Source organism: Ischnura elegans, chromosome 5 (genome assembly GCF_921293095.1).
Source record: "Ischnura elegans chromosome 5, ioIscEleg1.1, whole genome shotgun sequence".
NCBI classification, from domain to species: domain Eukaryota; kingdom Metazoa; phylum Arthropoda; class Insecta; order Odonata; family Coenagrionidae; genus Ischnura; species Ischnura elegans.
In genome coordinates this window covers 47,637,857-47,658,050 of record NC_060250.1, presented here as the reverse complement: position 1 = coordinate 47,658,050, position 20,194 = coordinate 47,637,857, and the positions used below count along the sequence as shown (strand labels likewise).

Sequence of the window (20,194 nt, the reverse complement as noted above, 5' to 3'; positions counted from 1 at the left end):
TTGATATTTTCCTTCGAAGATAATGATTAATGGTCTGTATGGTCTCAGAAAGGAAAAAAACCTCAGAGGCATGGGCTAATTGAGGGCCAAGGGTGGTATTATGAAATCTACGCCGTGGCTATTATCTTACGGATCCGAGATTCCCCCAATTGTTGTTCAATCTCTTGAGAAGAGTCACGAAATGTAATGTAGGCTTCCGGGTTTTAATTTTCCGGGTTTCACCGCATCATGGTTGTGTTGGAGATAACAGTTTCTCCTGCATTCCAGCAGGCGTCTTCAGGTCGAAGTGCTTATGTGGTGTTTTGGCCGTCATTATATAGGCAGCCCAGTGGTGTATGCTCTCCCTGATTGGTCGCCTTGTGGCCAATAGCATAGGGGTATGGGGCAAAGCCTCTCTTCCATGTACTGTGGAGTTGGTAGCTATCCTCTCGATTGAAATTATGAGGATGCTTAGATATTTCAATCGCCTCTCGGTTGATCCTGGGAAAACATCAGGATTTTCTGGCAATGACTTATTTCTTCCCAGTTGATGTTGTGTCCTGGTTGAAACAGAGTTTGCTCAGCCACAGCTGACAGATGGAATTGTTTATTTTTCATCGCTCTTCTATGTTCTTGTATGCGGCACTTCAGAGCTCTCCCAGTCTGTCCGATGTATGACATACAGCAACTGCATTCAATTTCGTAAACTCCTTCATAGGTGTGAGGTGAGATACGGTCCTCAGGAGTCGGAAGAAGTTCTCCAGTCTTCTTAACACAGTTGAAATGTGTTGCAACGTCGAATTTTCGGAGAAGCCTCGCCATCTTTTCGCTAGTGCCTGCCACATAGGGTATTGTGGTATAACCTGCTGCCTTGGGTTTCTCCGTTTTCGGACTTGGTGTCTAATCACTGATGTGTCTTCTCCCCTGATATTTCATCTGAAATATGCTTGTTAATAATTTCCAAAATTTTATTTCTTTGTTTTACAATGTTTTTACATTTTACAAGGGGATCGGGTTGGTGTGGTGGCTAGAGTGTAGGTTTCCCACCCGGCGGGCTCGGGTTCAAATCCTGGCAGTGGCAGAGAATTTTCAGAGACTGCCCGATCCCTGCTTGAGTGTTGTGTGGAGGACATTTCAAGCGCAACACTCCGTCCGTCGGATGAGACGTGAAGCCGTGGTCCCCTTGGCGCCTTTCGTTAAGAGCAGGCTAATGCCGACGGCGGGTTTCTCTCCACCCTTCCTTCCTTACCCTTCCCGCATGGTGAAAATGACCTTAGCTGTCGGTCGCCTCCTCCAAATACCATAATATACCATACATTTTACAATCTTTCAACCATTTATGTCTTTCAGTTTGTGCAAAGGAAGAAAACATCAGTCTTTGAAAAACCAATCTAAAGTCCAAACCCAAGCAAATCCTTTCATCCCAGCTTGAGAACTGTATATTTCTTATTATTTTCTTGAATAAATCGAATAAATTTGAAAAAATAATTAAATACAATAAATATTTTATCTTAAGTGAAGCATGTCGTTGAACACTACTCTGATCATGTCTAAATGAAGCCACATTATGATTTAGTTTGAGGCAAAAGAGAAGTTCTATCTGTGCCTGAGGAACCCATTTTCTCTTCAGGCCTTCAGGCTCGTTGGATGTGTGCAGGATTCCCTTGAGGTAGAGCTGAAGGACAAGGCAGGGAAGGGCCGCGCTGCAGCATCTGGAAGCAGCAGCAGCAGCCGTTTCCTCGGCCGGGTACTGCTGCCGGTGCGGGAAATTTGTGATCGGGCAAGCGGGTAAGTGGTGGAGACGAGAGATAGATACTTGGAATGTATTGTAACCTTCCTACTTTTACCTCAGGTATCCTTAACTTATACACAATCTTTCAGTTTTGTTTAGGATAAGGTTAAAAATTAACCAGTATAGTATGCATTGTAAGTATGTATCACACAGGCTGTAATTATCCAAGTAGGTTCTAAGAAAGGTTTCAGCCTTCTACAGCACTTATGTCACCACTCAAAGATTCTCTATTGAGTTTATGATGGATATTCCCTTCATGTTTTTAAATTGTGTAATACATCCATCAGAGCATCGTGTATTAGTTATATGGGTCTTCCATTGTATGGATGCCTACTAATGCCTGTCATGAAACATGGGTAAATATTTAGCCATGATTGATTAATTTGTTTAAAGTATACCAGGACTAGCCGCGGTGATAACTTTTACGGGAGTCACCCGCAATGCACAATTGTGCGAAAGATCCACAGAGATAAAATCATCCGCCTTGACCGGGAGTCAAACCCAGATCCCCCGATTTACGTTCGAGTGCTTTAGCCAGTTAAGCTACTGAGGCGTTATTCTTCCCTGTGGATACACCCATGTCTCGTATAGCGCAAGGGATGCGTTCCTTGGGGTCTTTGCGCTATACGAATTTGCGTTATACGAGAGCGTTTTAACATAGGGAAGATAGGGATGCATTCCTGGTAGCATAGGTCTTGGGTATTGAATTTCCTCTAAAACATCTATATTCCCATAAAAAGCCTTAGAAAACATTATTTCTATAAATATTTATAGTTAAAAACATCTTTAAAGATAGTATTCACGCATTCAAAGACTTTTATTCACGTTAAAAAAAATTCTTACGTGCTTTCGAAATTCCGTCCTGTCGTGCGGGTGGGCTAACATCTGCTATCTCAGGGGATCGTAATGCGTTGCCGGCAGTTGATGATTTTTCAAACTAGTCTAAAAACAACTATTGTGTCACCCAGGCCCTTTTGTCGCTCATCGAAATGACAGGAAAATGCTACTTTAAATGCCATTTCATAGCTAGCGGAGTTTATGAATGATAAATCATTTTAATTTGAAGTCCTCCGAGTCATTAGCAGCTACGTGAAACAGCCTTTAAATGCCTTGAAACCTGACCCAGGTTTTCCTTCCCTGAAAATGAATGAACGAGAATGCATTCTTTTCCAAAAGAATATCGTCTCATCTACACTAAAAACTAGTTGAGGGGGAAAGGAGCCACTTTCAATAACAGCTTGGAGTTCATCAGAAAATGTTGTGGTGGCTGCACTATCAACACTTGCAGATTCACCAGCTGATATCGCCGCACTGAAAATACCTGCTTGCCGTTTAAATTCTGGAACCAACCGGAGCTTTCACTTAATGTCTCGGAGCGATTACCACTCTCGTCTTTTTGTACTGATTCACCATGAACTTTCCGTAGATGTAGACCGCTTGGTTGAAGTTGGTGCGGCTGAGGTCACTGATATTTTAGCTTCGTCTTTATTCAGAATAAGGCATCGTGAGTTTAAACTTCCGCGCAATATCGCTTTGACGCTCTCCATTTTCAAAGCAATTGACCTCTCTCAAGTCCTCTTCTAGGTTAATGGTTTTTCTTGATAAATTCTTGATTTTTCTACACGCATTCCTATTTTTTGCCATATTCTCTTGGTTTTTACCCTGTATGGCTCTATCTAAATCACCTTCTTCTGCTGAACTGTATTCCTGAGACGCAGAAGGGCTATGACTGCGGGGAGGGAACGAAGCCATTGTGTTTAAGACTCTATAGCGGACCCTTTTATGTGTTGATGCTATTCATGCGCAACTCGGTCACCGCTCCGTGAATACCGATGACCTTGAAGGCTTTAGCGTAGACTCTCTACCTGGAAGTCAATCGCCCGGTAACCTACGACGGCAAAAATACGTCTCAAACCGTATTGCTGAAAAAAAAACTCATTTCCACTAGCCCCACGCTTGATTAACGATCTAAATTATTTATTATCATTCTGTTAAGGAGACGAGATAAATCTTTGGTAGGCCGGCTATCTAGACCCAATGACGAGTAATACTTTTGGCAATTGCGCAGCAATGAATTTCGATTAATATATAAACAATAAAGAAGATTTGAGGCAAGAAATAATATTAATATGCGTAAATTGATAGAAATTTCGTGTGTACTTAGCGCAAGGTCACGTTTTATCACGAGAGCGTTTAAGATTTTTGATTAGGCTACACTGCGTTGCAATGTTTCCCCGAGGGACGAATTTGCGCTATATCGAAATTGCGCTAATCGAAATTGCGCTATACGAGACATGGGTGTATTTGTGGACACTACTGGACAAGGTGTTGCTGGACTGCTGGGCATATGATGCCACAAGCAGTCCAAATCATGCGCACAGCGCCACAGCCGGAGAGCAGGCCCGGACATAGAACACAAAGAGGTGTTCGCTCTTGACTAGTTTAAAGTATACCGGGACTAACCGTGGTGATAACTTTTATGGGAGTCACCCGCAATGCACAATCGTGCAAAAGATCCACAGAGAAAAAATCATCCTTAACCAGGATTCGAACCTGGATCCCCTGTTTTCCGGTCGAGTGCTCGAAAAGCACTCGACCGGGTCAAGGTGGATGATTTTTTCTCTGTGGATCTTTCGCATGATTGATTGACTTCCATTTTGCTTTTCATTTACAAGCGCAACATAAAACTTCTTCCATTTCTCATTATAAGGTAGTGGTGTATATCCGATGAAAAATATATTCAGATGGTACAATTTTTTATAGTCTTGAGGTGTTGATGTTGTTTTCTACAACGCTGTGCTATTCCACACGTTTTTATGTAGAAGTTTTTGGTAACCTTATAGGACTCACTTTTATAAAATAAAATTACAGTAGTTAAAAAAAATTATCTAAAATACACATTTTAATTTAAAATAAAAAGAAAAAAAATATTACAATAAATACAAAATTAGATTAAAACTATGCAATATATATTCACTGAAGTCAAAAAAAGGGCTGGGGAAAATGGGTGGAGGGAGATTGAAGATAGATCCACAGCATATGCTACTACATGTGTCCAATATCTGCAGATTACTTACTTACTTACTCCCAGGGCCATACATATCTAAGTAGATATTTGGCCGCACCAACAATCCTCTTCCATCTATCTCTATTTCCTGCGTCCTCCTCGGTCGCTCCTAATCGCTCCAGGTCTACCTTCACTTGGTCCCACCACCTTCGCCTTGGTCTTCCTCTTGGCCTTCTTCCTTCAGGATTCCTCATTATAACTTGTTTTAAATGATTAGTGTCCTCTCTTCTCAAAATGTGCCCAGCCCATCTAATTCTTCTACATTTAAACTCGCACACTACATCTGGATCCTTGTATAGCTCTCTTTATTCTCTATTGTGTTTTCTCCTCCACTCTCCTCCTTCAGAGATTGGTCCATATATTTTCCTAAGGATCTTATTTTCAAAAACAATTAATTTTCTTTCTTCCTTTTTATCCAGTTTCCAAGTTTCACTTCCATATAACAGTACGGGTCTTATGATTGTTTTATATATTCTGATTTTAGTAGTGTGTGATAGTAATTTTGAGGACATGAGTTTGTTGCAGGCGTAGAAGCATCTGTTAGCCACATTTAGCCTGTTTTGTATTTCTATTGCTTCTTTGTTTTCTCTTGAAATAAAAACGCCTAAATACTTAAAGGAGTCCACTTTTTCAAATTTGTGGTTGTCTATGTAGAGAGGATTTTGATTTCTGTTCATTTCATTTCTTGTAAAGTGTATATAATTAGTTTTTCCATCATTTACTTTTAGTCCTAGATTAGCTGTTTCTTCCATGAAAAGTTTTGTAAGCCGGCGTATGTCGTCTAAATTTTCTGCTAAAATTACCACATCGTCTGCAAAAGCAAGTATATTTATTCTGGAGCCAATTCTTACGCCTTCGTCCATTTTTGCTACTTTTTGAAGAGCTTCTTCTATTGCTAAGTTGAATAGGATTGGGGATAGTCCATCACCCTGTCTTACGCCTGCCTTTATCCTGAAAGGTTCCGACACCCGTGCATTTATTCGTACTGAGCATGTGGAGTCTGTCATACTTGTTTTAGCGAGGTTTATTAGCTTTTTTGGAATTCCGAACTTGTCTAACTTTTCCCACAGTCTCTCTCTATTAATACTGTCATATGCTTTTTGGAAATCGATAAATATTGCAAAAAAATCTTTATTAAACTCCCAGTACTTCGATATAATTTCTTTGAGAATAAATATTTGATTTGTTGTGGACCTGCCTTTTACAAACCCTGCCTGGTGATCTAGAATTATTTCACATGTATATTCTTCAATACGATTTAATATTATCTTAGATAGGACTTTATAAGGAATGCTAAGGAGTGAGATTCCTCTAAAATTACTGCACTCTAATTTCTCTCCTTTCTTGTGTATGGGGACAACTATTGCTTCCCTCCAGTCTTTTGGCATTTCTTCTCTTTCCCATATTATTTTCATTAATTCACATAGCTTATCTATGACTATATCTCCTCCCGTCTTCAATAGCTCTGCAGATATTTCATCCTTACCAGGAGCTCTGCAGATTATCCTTAACAATATGCTCCCTCCACCTCTTGTACCAAATGAACTCACTTCCAAAATCATTCACCCGTTTTCTTCTACTTCCTACACTGGGCATGTATAGCAATTTTCTTTCTTTCATGTTTTCATGAATTAATATGGATGTGATTTCTGTTTCGATGCATTCGTCTAACTATTCCATTGTCATTTCATTGTGCTGCCACTGTTTATTGGCAAGTATGGCGTGTGTGGACAATTTCCTTAATAAATAAATGTATTGCTCAGGTGCCCAGCTCAGTTCCGGTTGCCTCTCTCGCCTCCAGAGGGAGGGGCCGACGTCCTCTTCACGGTTGCTCTCGAGCCAGTCTCCCTGTCGCCGGACGACGGTGCTGTAGCACTGCCTCGCAAGCGGCCCTCACGGCCACGACACCATCCAGCCCCCTCCACGCCACCACCATCAACACCTTCCACATCCACGCCCCCACCATCCATGCCAGCTGAGGATGCTGCTGCTCCTGAGGTGAGTACAGATCTTCATGGGCGAGGGCGTCACCATCGACTAGAGGACCTGGTGAGGGGAGCTGTGGGGGGGAGCTCTGAGAGTGAATCGGAGGCTGAAGGTGGCAGCAGCAGCCTGCACTGCCTTCGTAGGCACCTGCTGCGCAAGAGGGGTGGAGGTGCAGGGGGTGCGGCAGGAGGCGAGGATTCAGGCTCGGATGCATCTGCCAAGGAGCAGACGACATGGAACTCACATAGGCGTGGTGCCTCGGAGGGTGAGGAGGATGAGGGTGGGCCGGAAGGCAAGGAGGAAGATGGCTACGTGGCCATCTGGCCAGCCACACCCTCCACGTACGAGTCACTGCGCCCAGGACCCCCACCGCTGCCCCCAAGGCGAGGGGGTGCCCGCCTCCACCGGACCCCTCCACCTGACCTGCCACTGCGCCGCCGGCGACAGCCACCCAATGCTCAACAGCAGCCTCCACGTCCGAATGCCAAGCACCCCCTCAACCCAGAGGACACCTTTGCCTTTGAAATAATCGACACAGATGAGCTGCCAGCCCCATCGGCAGCAGAGGGTCCTTCTCTGCTTCCTGTGGCACCACTGGCCACTCCTGAGCAGGACAGCAGTCTGGTGGATGGTTCGTCGCTCGAGAACCTGGTGGATGAGGAGGAGCAGCAGCAGCCCCAGGCGTGTCCCCCTGCATTTGCCCTGTGCAGGCAACCCACCGCTGAAAACAGTGAGGAGGGGCCATCTGAGGAGGAGGGGGCTGTGGCACCGCCACGTCCACCGTTGTCACGGCAACTGAGCCACCCTCTGCCATCATCACTGCGTCGTGCTGTGCCATGCCCCCCCACCCCAACCCATCATGCAAGGGTGCCTGATCACCCATCGGCACCTCGGCTACCGTCCATCCCTGAGCGTTCACTGGGAGGCCATCAGCGCAGGCTGGAGGCATTAGTGGAGGAGGACCCACTGCCCCCACGTGAGTTGCACAGCTGGTGGATTATTATTCTGGACTCTCCATTGTAAGGGTGGACTCACATCCCCCAAACAAAAATCTTCAAAATACACTAAGGGATATTAGTTTGGTCGCCTGAGTTGAGCTATGTCAATTCATTTTCATGAAGTATAATGCTAGCTTTCAAGACTGCTCAGTTGAATTGTTTTTGCTTCTTCAGATGACATGCGTTGATCGAATGAGGAACTTGCATGGGTCGTAGATTGCTCTAAAAACTATTTTGAATAAGTCAAATGGATACATTAGCTCGCAAAAATACCTTCAGTTTCTCCATTCAACATCAAAAGAAATAAAAAAATTGCATTTAAAATCGAGAAAAATTTCTCTGACCCGACCACTGCGCGAAGACACCCGAGCGTTGCCGAGGCCAGGCGTGACGTCATAGGTGCCTATACAACCGTAGGGAGTAGGGAAATACGCTGAGCGCATGGTGTAAAATTTGTTTTGAGGGAGTATTTAGCCGCTCATCGTCACTTTATTTTGTTCTGTTATTCTTGGGCAAGTTTTCCTATTGCTATTGTGCCTAGATTATTACTTGGGATATTAATAATGCGGCATCGGGATGATGAAGTACAAGCGTTTCACTTCGTATGTTTTAGTTATCAGAGAAATGGATGATAACGTTGCCGCTCGTTCGAATAGTACACCTGAAATTCATCTACATCTACATAATACCCCTCAAGCCGCCTAAAAGGCGTGTGGCATGGGATGTTAGGACACCAGCCTTTTTATAGGACACCAAAAATTGATGCCACGACCCTCATGGAATTTGTTAAGACAAATTATTGCTATACGTCGGCGGCAAATCGAGATGTAAAAGAAACTTGTAATACTGGAGGATAACGATCGTAAGCTGTGCTGTTGACATTAGAGTAAGCTGTGCTGTTGAATTTGGCAACGCCGAATTAGCGGAGAAAGTCCTACGGTACGAATTCACAGCAAAACAGTCTGCACACAATCCACATGTGAGATCGCGAATCGGTTCCGCTGCCAAAACACACACAAGCTACAACCTATTTCAATAATATAGGTAAATCCATAAACAATATATTAGCATATACCATAAAAATATAGTGGGAAATAGGCAAATACTCTTATCAAAAACTGGAAGTCACTGTCACATTCTTAAAGTTATCACGTACAACTTACAATAACAGAACTCGTTATGATGAAAACAACTATTTATTCACTGATTTAAACCCTTAAATTAGCCCACACAAGTGACACAGGTGACTTTTCTCACTACTATTCGTTGAAATAATGGAATAACAAACTTCACACTCAGTTTTTATTTCAATAGCGTGATCGTGAAATGTCATATCTACGGTGAACAACGGAGATTAGCACGCCAGTGACAATTTTTACACTACTGTTCGACATTTATCGATAGCGTAATAGCACTTTTTACAATTCAATCACGATGGAACACTGATAACTCTTGGCCGATATTTTTCAATCTTGTCAAACTTTGTGCATTACAATCACTGGCACTGTGATTATTAGCAGTAGCTTAACGGGAGATGTCACGTTGAAAATAACACTATTTTGGCACAAAAATATTCCTATAGATGTCTCCAATCAGCGAGCAAAAGTTGCATTGACTGGAATTCACCCCATAATACAAGCACAGACAGTCCTAAACGACGAATTCTCCGGTACCTACGAATAAACGGATGAAGTTATTGTGTATAAAAGCTAAGTGGACGTTAGTAAATATCAAAATCGTTCTAATTACATACTTAAATGAATGATATGCCGTCGATAACATCAACTTACAATTAACGTATCCCCCTTCCAATGGCCGTGGCTCAGACTCCTACAACGATGTTATTTAGGTATTATAAAATTTTTGGTTTAACTGCTCCAGTTTTATATTTTATGCCCTTACTCAGATATTAATATTATAAATAATGCAAAATATGAGGGCTTCCAAGCCTCTATCAACGGATATTTATCTTTAAATATAAAATAATCAACGCGTCTAACAAACGAAGCTCTAACAACTGCTGGCAACTATTACAAACAATCACAACAATAGCTTCGCGTGATGTTTAGGCACCTTTGACGTCATCGAGGCTTCGTCGGCAGTGGCTTGGGGGGTGAGGGAGTTTTTCCCGCGCTTTAAAATTCGTGATATTTATCACTAAATATCTCGCGAAGGAAAACTCAGATATACATGCGGTTTTCTTTGTTGTGTTCAGAAAATAATTTTCTGTCCGCCTGTGAAATAAAAAAAATTCATGCAAGTTCCCCATTTCCATACGTGAACTTGGAACTTTCTAATGCATGCGACTAATGAACAATTCTGTTAGACACTTCCTCTGTTAAGTTGCTGAAGTATTTTCTGAGAGTATGGTAACAAAACTATTGCCGTTAACGCCACTAACTTGTCAGTTTAACTGCATGTGTATACCTTCTTGCCAAATGACCTGCTTTGTGGTTTGCAGTGGAATATTATGGCTCTATTTTTTCATTATCTTGTGTGGTATGTAATGAATTTGTGTTTTCTTTCAAATGTTTCCATGCCATAGATTGGGAAGCTAGGATAGACAGTCATGGCAGAATATTCTATATTGACCATGTGAATCGGACAACGACTTGGCAGAGGCCTTCGACCACTTCAACCTCTCGCTCCAGCAGTGATATGCAGAGGCAGCAGTTAGATAGAAGGTTGGGATAAAGGCAGTCATTGTTAATCTGTCTGTGAATTTTTGCTCCATATTTAATTTAGCTTTTTTGTGTTCCAGCAATATTGCATCCTGTGATACCTGTCTCTACTCCTATTCTATTTTCCCATTTCCCTTTCTTCCTATGTGCCATCTCTTCTCCTCTATCTCAACCTCTTTTCGTCTTTTTGTAATGCCTTCCTCAAATTCTTAATCCATTTACATGTAGTTCTACCATTATTCTCAGCAAATGACTTTTTCTCTCCTTTTAATTTGCATATGCTACTGAATTATTGCCTTTTCCACTTTTTCTTTATTACTTTATTGATTAAACTTTGTTCTTGCATCTGTATTTCTTGCTTGATTTCCTATTTTATTTTTATTGCTCTTTGCAATTTCACTTTGCTTGATCAAAATGAAGGTAATTGTTGGAAAAAAAACCATCACATATTTTTTATTTCTGATCATCGACTTAATTTTTGCCATAGGATCCTGAACACTGGAGTATTGTACCTATGATGGAATCCTCACTGCAATTTTGAATGAAAGAAAGTTGAAATTTTCAAACTGGATTTTTCAGTCAAATATTTTGCGATCCAGTCATTTATCTTCTATGGTTCATTTGCTAATGAAACAGCTGAAAAATGTTCATCTGTACTGGGCCACTCACTTATGTCTCTATCTTGTCTTGAATAGTATTCCTATTTAATAGTTGAGAGTATAGCAAATGTGTTTGCCACCAAGGTGCCTGATAGGGCTCAAAATATTCATAAATTAGTCTTGAGAACTGGTTTGTTAGAGGAATATATCCCTTTATGATGATTGCCTCTTGCTAGGTACCAGAGCATTCGGAGGACGATCACATCTCATCGCTCTGAGATGGATGACAGCCTCCCTGTGCCACCTTCCTTTGGTGGCAATGCTACAGCACTACCAACTGCAAGGACTTCTGGTGGTGCCCCAGAGCACCTGCTCACAATCCCAGCTGTGCGTTTCATCTGTCGTCAGGACTTCTTCCCCCTCCTTCACTCTAATGAAGTAAGCTTCTCAATGAAAATAATTATAGTGAACCATTTTTTTTGCCAGCTCGCATGATGAAATTCACAATGTGTTGTACACATTATAAATGCAACCTGTGACCTACGCTTCGCCTCCGGCTGATCAAGGCTTAGCTTTCTGGATTCTGATTTTGGTTCATTGTAGTTTTAGTGTTGTTGGTTTCACCGAAACGCCAATTTTCCACTGTGGGTGCATAATGGGATCTAACTACGAAACTGACGAAAGACATCTGATAATTTTTGGGCGGATTATTAGGACAATGGTTCAAGGTAAATGAAGAAATAAACAAATGGTATTATCTGCCAGGTTGTGTCGGTACATTAATTATCGCTACAAATACACCCATGCCTCGCTTAGCGCAATGTCAATAAGGTGCAAATTTGTTCTTCGGGGAAACATTCCAACGCTGTGTAGCCTAAGCAAATAACCTTTAATACTCGCTTGAAAAAATGTGAACTTCTGCTAAGTACACACGAAATTACACTCATTTTATGCATACTAATAGTATTGCTTGCATCATATTTTATTCTTTTTTTATATATTCATCGAGATCCATTGCTGTACTAAGGACAAAAACATTACTCGTCAAGCATCCAGACAGCCGACCCACTTAAGTAATTTTTCTCGTCTCCTTATCTGAATAACATCAGTTAATTTAGATCATTAATTAAGTTTGGAGCCAGTGGAAATGAGTTTTTTTAAGCAATATGGTTTGAGACGCCATTTTTGCCATCATAGGTTATTGGGTGAATTGATTACCACGTAAAGGGTCCACCCGTCCAGCCTTCAAGGTCATCGGGGAGTGGAGGCCCAGTTGCATATGAATAGCATCAACGCGTAAAAGGGTCCAAGGGAGAATCTCAAACACAATGGCTTCATTCCCTCCCAGTAGCAGGAGGCCCTCTGCATCTCTGGAATACAATGCGGCAGTTGTTCAGTGGTAGAAAGTGATTTTGATAGAGCCGTACGGAGTAAAAACCAAGTGAACAATGGCAAAAAATAGGAATGTGGATAGAAAAGTAAAGGAGTTATCAAGGAAAAGCATAAACCAAGAAGAGAAATTGAAAGTGATCGCTTGCTTTGAAATAAGATAGCGTCAAAACGATATTGCGTGTAAGTTTAAGCTCACGATTTTGATAGTCTGCCCTATTATTCTGAATAAAGACAAGTTTAAAACGTTGTGTCATCAGCTGCACCAACTTCAGTCAAGAGGTCAACACATACGCGAAGTTCGTTGCTGGAAATGGAAAGATTTCTAATTACCTGGATTTTTTAATAAACAGTTGAATGATGTTCCTCTATCACAGGCAGTTATTTGTGCAACAGCTGTGGCTTTATGTGAATCTACAAAAGAAGATGAGGGTGGTGATTACTCCAAGACATTTTGTGGAAGCTCCAGTTGGTTCCAGAATTTTAAACTTTGAGCTGGTGTTTTAGTGCTATATTAACATTAGGTGAATCTGCAAGCGCTGATAGCATAGTCGCCACAACATTTTCTGATGAACTCCAATCTGTGATTTAAAGTGGATCCTTTCCCCCTCAACTAGTTTTCAATGTCTTCGAGACGAAAATTTTTTAGAAGAGAATGCAATGTTGTTCATTCATTTTCAGGAAAAAAAACCTGAGTTAGGTTACTAGGCATTTAAAGACTGTTTCACGTTGCTGCTTGATACTAATGCCTCAGGGGACTTCAAATTAAAGCCAGCACTCAGGGGACTTCAAATTAAGCATTCTCTGCCCAGAAACAAGCTGTTAAAGCCATGTTCCAAGTCCTAATCAGTACCCCAGGAAAACCGCTATTCACCAAAGCCCATATACTGACTCTGCCCTATATCTTTATCCTATCCTGTGTTTGTTTTGTCAAAGAAAATCCTGATAAATTTCCACTTAACTCCGTATTCCATGAACACTCCACCCGCTACAAAAATGACATACACACTAGTCAGCATTCATATTCCCTATTTGCAAAAGGAGCTCACTACTCGGCCTCAAAACTTTAAAATAAATTACCTAACAGCATTCTAGCTATCAGCTCTCCTGATGTGTTCAAAAGGAGAGTCATAGAGTTACTAATTAATAAATGCTATTATGATATAAAAGACTTTTTAAATGATTATACTTTTGTTAAATAATTATGGTGTATCTTTGTGTATTGCTTTTAAAATTGAAATTCAGACTAAATAATTAAGGAATTATGTGGTATATCGTTGTATATGTATCTGAAACATTGTAACTTATGTATTTGTCCCATCTGTATGCTTTTGACGAAACCATGCATGTATATGCCAACGGTGATATAAATATATTATTATTATTAGCTTTTACTTTCCGTAAATAATTTTATTATTGGGCAAATGGCAGCATTAACATACGTTTTCCATGGTCATACGTAAACAAGGTATGTATTGGTTTTCAAAAGCATACCAAGTACCAAACATAAAAAATATTTATATAAATATGCAAAACAAGGTGTATGTATACCACTATATTGACTTCAGCCAATTTTATTATTTATTTCACTTGATGGGTATAATGTGGTAGTAATATTACCTTTCTGCTATGTATCTGTACATTTTAAAATGTTTAGTGCCAGCTCATCTCCCTCAATATGAATTATTGCCCAGATTCTTCATTCGAATGCATCAGCAAATGAAATTGGCTGCCATGTTTTTGTTGGGTGCAGGGCTGATTCAGATATGCCACATCAAATAAGGGTCGTTTTGTTCCTAAAATGGTCATATGTAGGGCTTGTGGTGGTGCATGTAGGATGAAGTCGGTTTATGTAGGGGCTAATGACGTATCGAGGCTCGGTTGGCCCTGCAGGGTCGACTGGGCATGTGGCCCTCAATGTCCCCCTCCAATTGTATTCACTCACAGATGGTGCCAGACTACGTAATCTAATCAGTAATTGGATCACATCCTCTGGGTTGTAAAGGATGATTCAACCTTTGACTTTGATTCCACAGCAGAGAAATCAAGAATGGAAGCTTTGGAAATGTGTTGTTATGGAAGAATGGATGGATTGAATGAGTAATTTGTAGTTCTGAGGGAAGTAGGGAAGAAGTTTTATGATTACCTTTTGGTAGAAGACAGGGCAACTATATCAGCCATGTCATTAGACACAATTGTCTGATGCAAATAATTGATGAAGGACAGTTGGAAGGAAAGAATGGGAGAGGCAGGCCTCAGATGAAGTACATACATAGAGCAGATGATGAAGTATACGAAATAGAAGAATTATGTAAGTGTTTAGGAAAATTGTTAGTGTTTAGGACTATTGGGAAAATTGAGTGGAGAGCTGTGTCAAACCAATCTTAGGATCGTTGACTGATGATATCAATGGCAAAAATTTAGTGTTATTTGGATTCGGTTTTTGAATTTAATTAAAATGAGTGGGATTTAGTTAATGATTTGGTGTAAAAATAATATTTTGGTATGGAATTATAATAAATTTTGGGTTTTCACCATTGCTACTTATAGGCTGTAAAATATGAGAATATATGTATTATTTTCCTGTATCATCACATTTTTTAGCCTGTTTATTAGTTTTAAGCAACTGAGCATTATGCAGGTGTCTGTGCCTCATGTACTTGCTTCCGTAGCTTGACTAATTCAACCCATGTGGCTGCATTTGCAGGAGGCCCTTATCCTCTACAACCGGAATGGATCTCTCAAACATATGATATCAAAGATTCGCAGAGATGCTCACGCTTTTGAGAGATACCAGCATAATCGTGACCTCGTTGCTCTTGTTAACTTGTTTGCTGATACAGGGCATGATTTGCCTCGAGGATGGGAAACAAAGCTGGACCGCAATGGAAAGGTATTTCTTTAGTTTTCATGTAACTGGCCTTGGTGGTAGGGAGATTTGAGGAACAAATTCTATATTTCATCCTGAATGAGAACTTGTTGTATGCAATTTCATGAGTAGTGCTAATATTAAAGGATACACTCAGGTTATTTGAGAACAAATTATCAGATCTGAAATTAGAGAGTAGAGAATGTTGTGTCCATGGACAGGGGGAAACCATGTGGAACTTTTATGGTACAATTAAAACAAAATTGATTAATTGGAAGTTAAATGCATGATGCTCTCAGTTTATTTTCGGGTCAGTATCTGTCCCAGATTTGACCTGATCGATTCAATCTGATTTTAAGTGGGAGCTGCTCCTGTGAATTGTTGATAGGGAAGTGAATGTGTTTGTACAAAAAATATTATAGAACATGTTAACGTAATGGTCAATACTTGCTAAAGTGATTCAACCTTATGGTTGGTTTGAATAATTTTTGTTATTGTTTCTGTATTGTCATATGGTTGATTCTTCTGCCGGCAGCAATTCTTCATTGACCACACATGCAAGACAACCACTTTCATGGACCCAAGGGTTCCATGTGACTCCCATGTGGGTTGCGGCGGTGCATCACACAAGTTGGTGCTTCCAGGTGCCAGGAGGCGCAGTCGCAGTGCTGGCGAGGAGGAGGAAGTATTGCTTGCACATCACCTCCGGGTGAGTGCATTGTCGTTCAATGGTATTCAAGCAAAAAGAACAACCATGAACTACCTTAAAGTAACTTCATATATATTGAAGGATGAATCCTTTATTGTATTATAATTACAAAAAATTGAACTTTTTCTAAACAAATTGTAATTAAGACTACAGTGAGTCCTCGTTCTACGTCACCCCGTTTAACGTCATTTCGCGATAACGTCACGAAAATTTTACGACCGTGATTCGTTTATCGCCCCTTCGCTTCGCGATAACGTCACGTATTTTAAATTTCGCGCGAAAAAAAAAGGCGAAGCGGCGGGCGTTGCAGGTTGTTTGTTTCGTGGGCGGTAATACGGTCAGTCTATTCAAAGTGTAAAACGGTGTGTATTAATTGCGATTACGGTTTTGGCAAATTTTAGCATCAGAGACATTTCCACGACAATGTCCAAGAAAACAATGTTCACAATAATTTTGGTTCCTGTTACTGCGACGATGTTTCAGCGATGATGATGCCCAGGCGACACCCGCCCGCCTCAATTCGCAATTAAAACCATCTCTTTGATTTCATAATCCCAGTTTGCCCGCCCTCGCTCATTTGCGCCATTTTGATTTCGCTCCTGACCGGTCCGAAAAGAAATTCTCGTAGCGAGGGTAGGGCCTATGGACCGGAGCACCGGATCCCCGGTCTGTAGCATCTGGTAGCATTCATTGGACCGCACTATAGCGAAGCCGAAAAGCAAATGCGGGAAGATACGAAAATGGAGAAGGATTTATGTCACTGCTGCTATTGTCGTCGATGAAGACAGGAACTCGTATTTATGCCATAGTTTGGCATTCCCATCGTAAAAAATGCCCCAGATATGATACGCTAAAATTTTTTCGCATAGGAATTGTGAGGTCTAGGAACCGATATTCAATTTTTACATTGTTTTTATGGGATAATATGCTTCGATTAACGTCATTTCGTTTATCGTCACATTTTTCAGGAACGGTAGGTGACGTTAAACGAGGACTCACTGTATATAGATTTTTATATAAATAATTAGGTTACAAGATGTGTTATAATTTAAGACAGAGAAAGAGTGATGAGGAAGAGGTGAGATGAAGAGATTAAATAGTATATTGAGGATTCTTGTGTCCAAACATATGAAATAGAAATATGTAAATACAATATAGTTAACATTGCTAAAATTCTATGATATTTTCAAAAGCAATTTTCGATGTTGGAAATAAAATGGAAGCATCCTTTCATGTCCAAAACAAGCTCACCTAATAATGATTGTGTCAAATACCCACCTAGCTATGTAATCATCTATTCCATGAGCTTACAACATATTTTATTGATTTCTCATCTTCCTTTGGCAGAACTCTAATAGTCTTTCTAGATTTTGCTTTTTTATCACCGCAATAACTCTTTGATCCACTGGTGGAATTATTGCCATAATGTCAGAGGGCAACAATTTTGCTGTTACTTGACCTTTTTCTTATTATTCTTGATTATATACAGAACCATACTCAAACTTACTTACTCGTCTTACTGTCTTGACATGTTCTAACGATTTGATCGTTGGATCCCTCTTCCTCATAGAATGATCCCCCAAGATCGTTAGAACATTAATGGCTTTGCCCGGTTTCGCTGATGGTAGGACCCGCCCGCTTATGTGACGGTGCGGGATTCCTCGTCCCTTCCCTTCCTTCCCTATCCCCTCCCAGGAGGCGTCGTCGGGCTCCAATCGCGGCAGCGCCTCCTTCCTTTCTCCTTCCTGTCCTCCCCCTTCTGGGTGCAGAGGTAAAAAGCTCGCGCTTACAGACCCTGCCCCCGGGAGTGTATCCTCGCGAGCCCGCCCTAGGAGTCTCGTTCCAGTTGTCTTGACATGTGTTTCTGTGTTTCTGCTGACTCTCTGCCATGATAGGCTCCTGCACTGCCCCCTCGACCAACACCTGCCACTTCGTGCCTTGGGGGCCACCTGCGTGCTGGACACACTCCTGACATACCCACAGCTTACAACGAAAAGGTGGTGGCTTTCCTTAGGCAGCCGAACATCATGGACATCTTGCGGGAGCGTCAGCCGGCCGTGGGCTCAAGACAGGTGCTGCGAGACAAGGTGAATGCAGTGCGTGTCGAGGGGACGGCAGCACTGGATCGACTGAGCGATGATGTTGACCTCACCATCCTACTCAGGTAACTCAGTCAATTCATAAGCGCTAGGTTGTTTACGCGGTACACTTTTGTTCATAAAATAGTTAACACTCCGTTGGCAAAAATTTTCCAGCCAATATGACAATGCAGCAGAGTCCTGTCCCTGTGCTGGGTCTAAACTCTTGAACTCCCACTACTGAATTAAGGAAGCTCCAAAGCAAAAAAGAACTCAGGAGAGGCAGTTGATTTTGGTGCCGCTAATGGATTATTTCTGAGGAAAAGGGATTGACTGTATTTCTCAAGTTTGGAAACAAAAGTGATATTGCAAATTTCATCACAAAAACTTTCTAATAGTGATGGGTCGGTTCGATTCCTCGATTCTCGGCCAAGAACCGGAATCGAAAACGAGTACTTGCCAAGGTGAAAAATCGATTCCGATTCCAGTAGTACTTCAAACCACAAAATATACGACTGCGTTCCCAAAAGTCATTTGAATTTTCGCGCCTTGTAATCGTGATAACAAAACACATATCTTCCTGGGATGTACTCGAGCGTTTCGAGTAGCATTATGAATGTCGAGTCGAGTAGTTAAGGTTATAGAGCTTTCGAGTATAGTAGGTCCAGCGATCTGCCGACAGGAAGCGCTATCATGAAACTCGTGTTATAATGCAGTTTTTAAAGCCGATAAGTCATCCTAATGCCTTGGCCTGGTAGTTTCAGCTTGCCGAATACACTTGTATAGTTGTCGACATGGGCGCCGAATACCTTTACGGCAGCCGCGGCGGCCGATCGTCTTCCTACCCGGCGCGCACTGGTCCGAAATCGGAAAAAGCTGGAATGAAGTCCAAAATGACCTTTTTGGGGATAGAGACTTGAAACTTAGCGTAAATACTCATAAATTATTACCAGATATAGATTTATATGCCGTTTTACGTAATTACGACCCTTTTGTGAGATACAGTGGCCCAAACATGACCAATTTTTCAATGCCACGCGAGATATCGTTTTTCCTCAAAACATCTTTGAATTTATCCAGGTGGTTTTGCGTTGGTATGAGTTTAATGGAATAAAGAACCGCAATATTCCTTTGACCTGGTGCTTTCCCTTTATTTTCAATGACTTTTGAAGATTTTGGCTCTCATCTGTCTGGTTTTACAACGCAAAATGGCCGACCTGTTTTTCACGTGAAATTTGACATAAAGTAGATATTATCTTTCGTTTACGAAAAATATAACTCGGAAAATTTGAACCACAATATAAAGTAGAGATTTCTAAAGATTACTAAGTAGAAATCTTGGAAAAAAGTTTGCGACGAAGGAAATTATAGCGATTTTTAATCGCGCGTCAAGGCTGACCTACACGCCGCGGACCTCTGAGGCTGGGTAACTGAGGCCGATTTTTCAAGTTTTTTAAAACATTAGTCTTGAAAATCGTCATGTAAAGCATGGATAATCGTCTTAATTGACTGAAAACACTAAATTGAGGATGTTATAAAGGATTATGTATAGATCGAATAGGCCATTTAGCGCATTACTCGAAAGAAAATACTAAGGATTGGATATTTTTCGGAACCATCCCACGCATAAGAAATATGGCTCGGGTATTGAAGTAAAATGAAGAAATTAAGTCAGCATGCTTAAGAGAGAGAAAAATGAACTGTTGCCACGAAAGGCAACAACTGATACCCTTTTTCTAGAGATGGGTCGAATAGCAGATTTCTCGAATTCGAATATCGAATTCGAATATTAAATCATTGCTCGAATATTCGAATACCTCGAATACTAAATGATGAATGCTGGAATGTTTGACTCGGTTGCCTATGCAGCAGGCAACTCAAGATTTTGGGGAGTAATTTTGATTTACTTTAAAGGATTCGAACAGGAATTTAGCTGATTAATGAATATTTTAATTTTATGGAAACAATTGGGCATATAATTAATTCAACTAACATCGCTTTACCCCCACTTCTGCTGCCAAGTGCTAGCTGACAATCTGAGGCATTT

At 41.0% G+C, this 20,194-nt stretch overlaps 1 protein-coding gene across 1 annotated transcript in view; it reads left to right on the top strand.

Annotated features, from left to right (window-relative positions):
- Window positions 1-20,194, top strand: part of LOC124158824 (E3 ubiquitin-protein ligase HECW2-like) — a 54,029-nt gene that overhangs the window by 12,329 nt on the left and 21,506 nt on the right. The window contains exons 4-10 of the mRNA XM_046534169.1: window positions 1,610-1,767; window positions 6,602-7,800; window positions 10,368-10,506; window positions 11,339-11,540; window positions 15,199-15,384; window positions 15,896-16,069; window positions 17,965-18,233. Coding sequence (XP_046390125.1) covers window positions 1,610-1,767; window positions 6,602-7,800; window positions 10,368-10,506; window positions 11,339-11,540; window positions 15,199-15,384; window positions 15,896-16,069; window positions 17,965-18,233 — 2,327 coding nt within the window. The remainder of the gene's footprint in view (window positions 1-1,609; window positions 1,768-6,601; window positions 7,801-10,367; window positions 10,507-11,338; window positions 11,541-15,198; window positions 15,385-15,895; window positions 16,070-17,964; window positions 18,234-20,194) is intronic.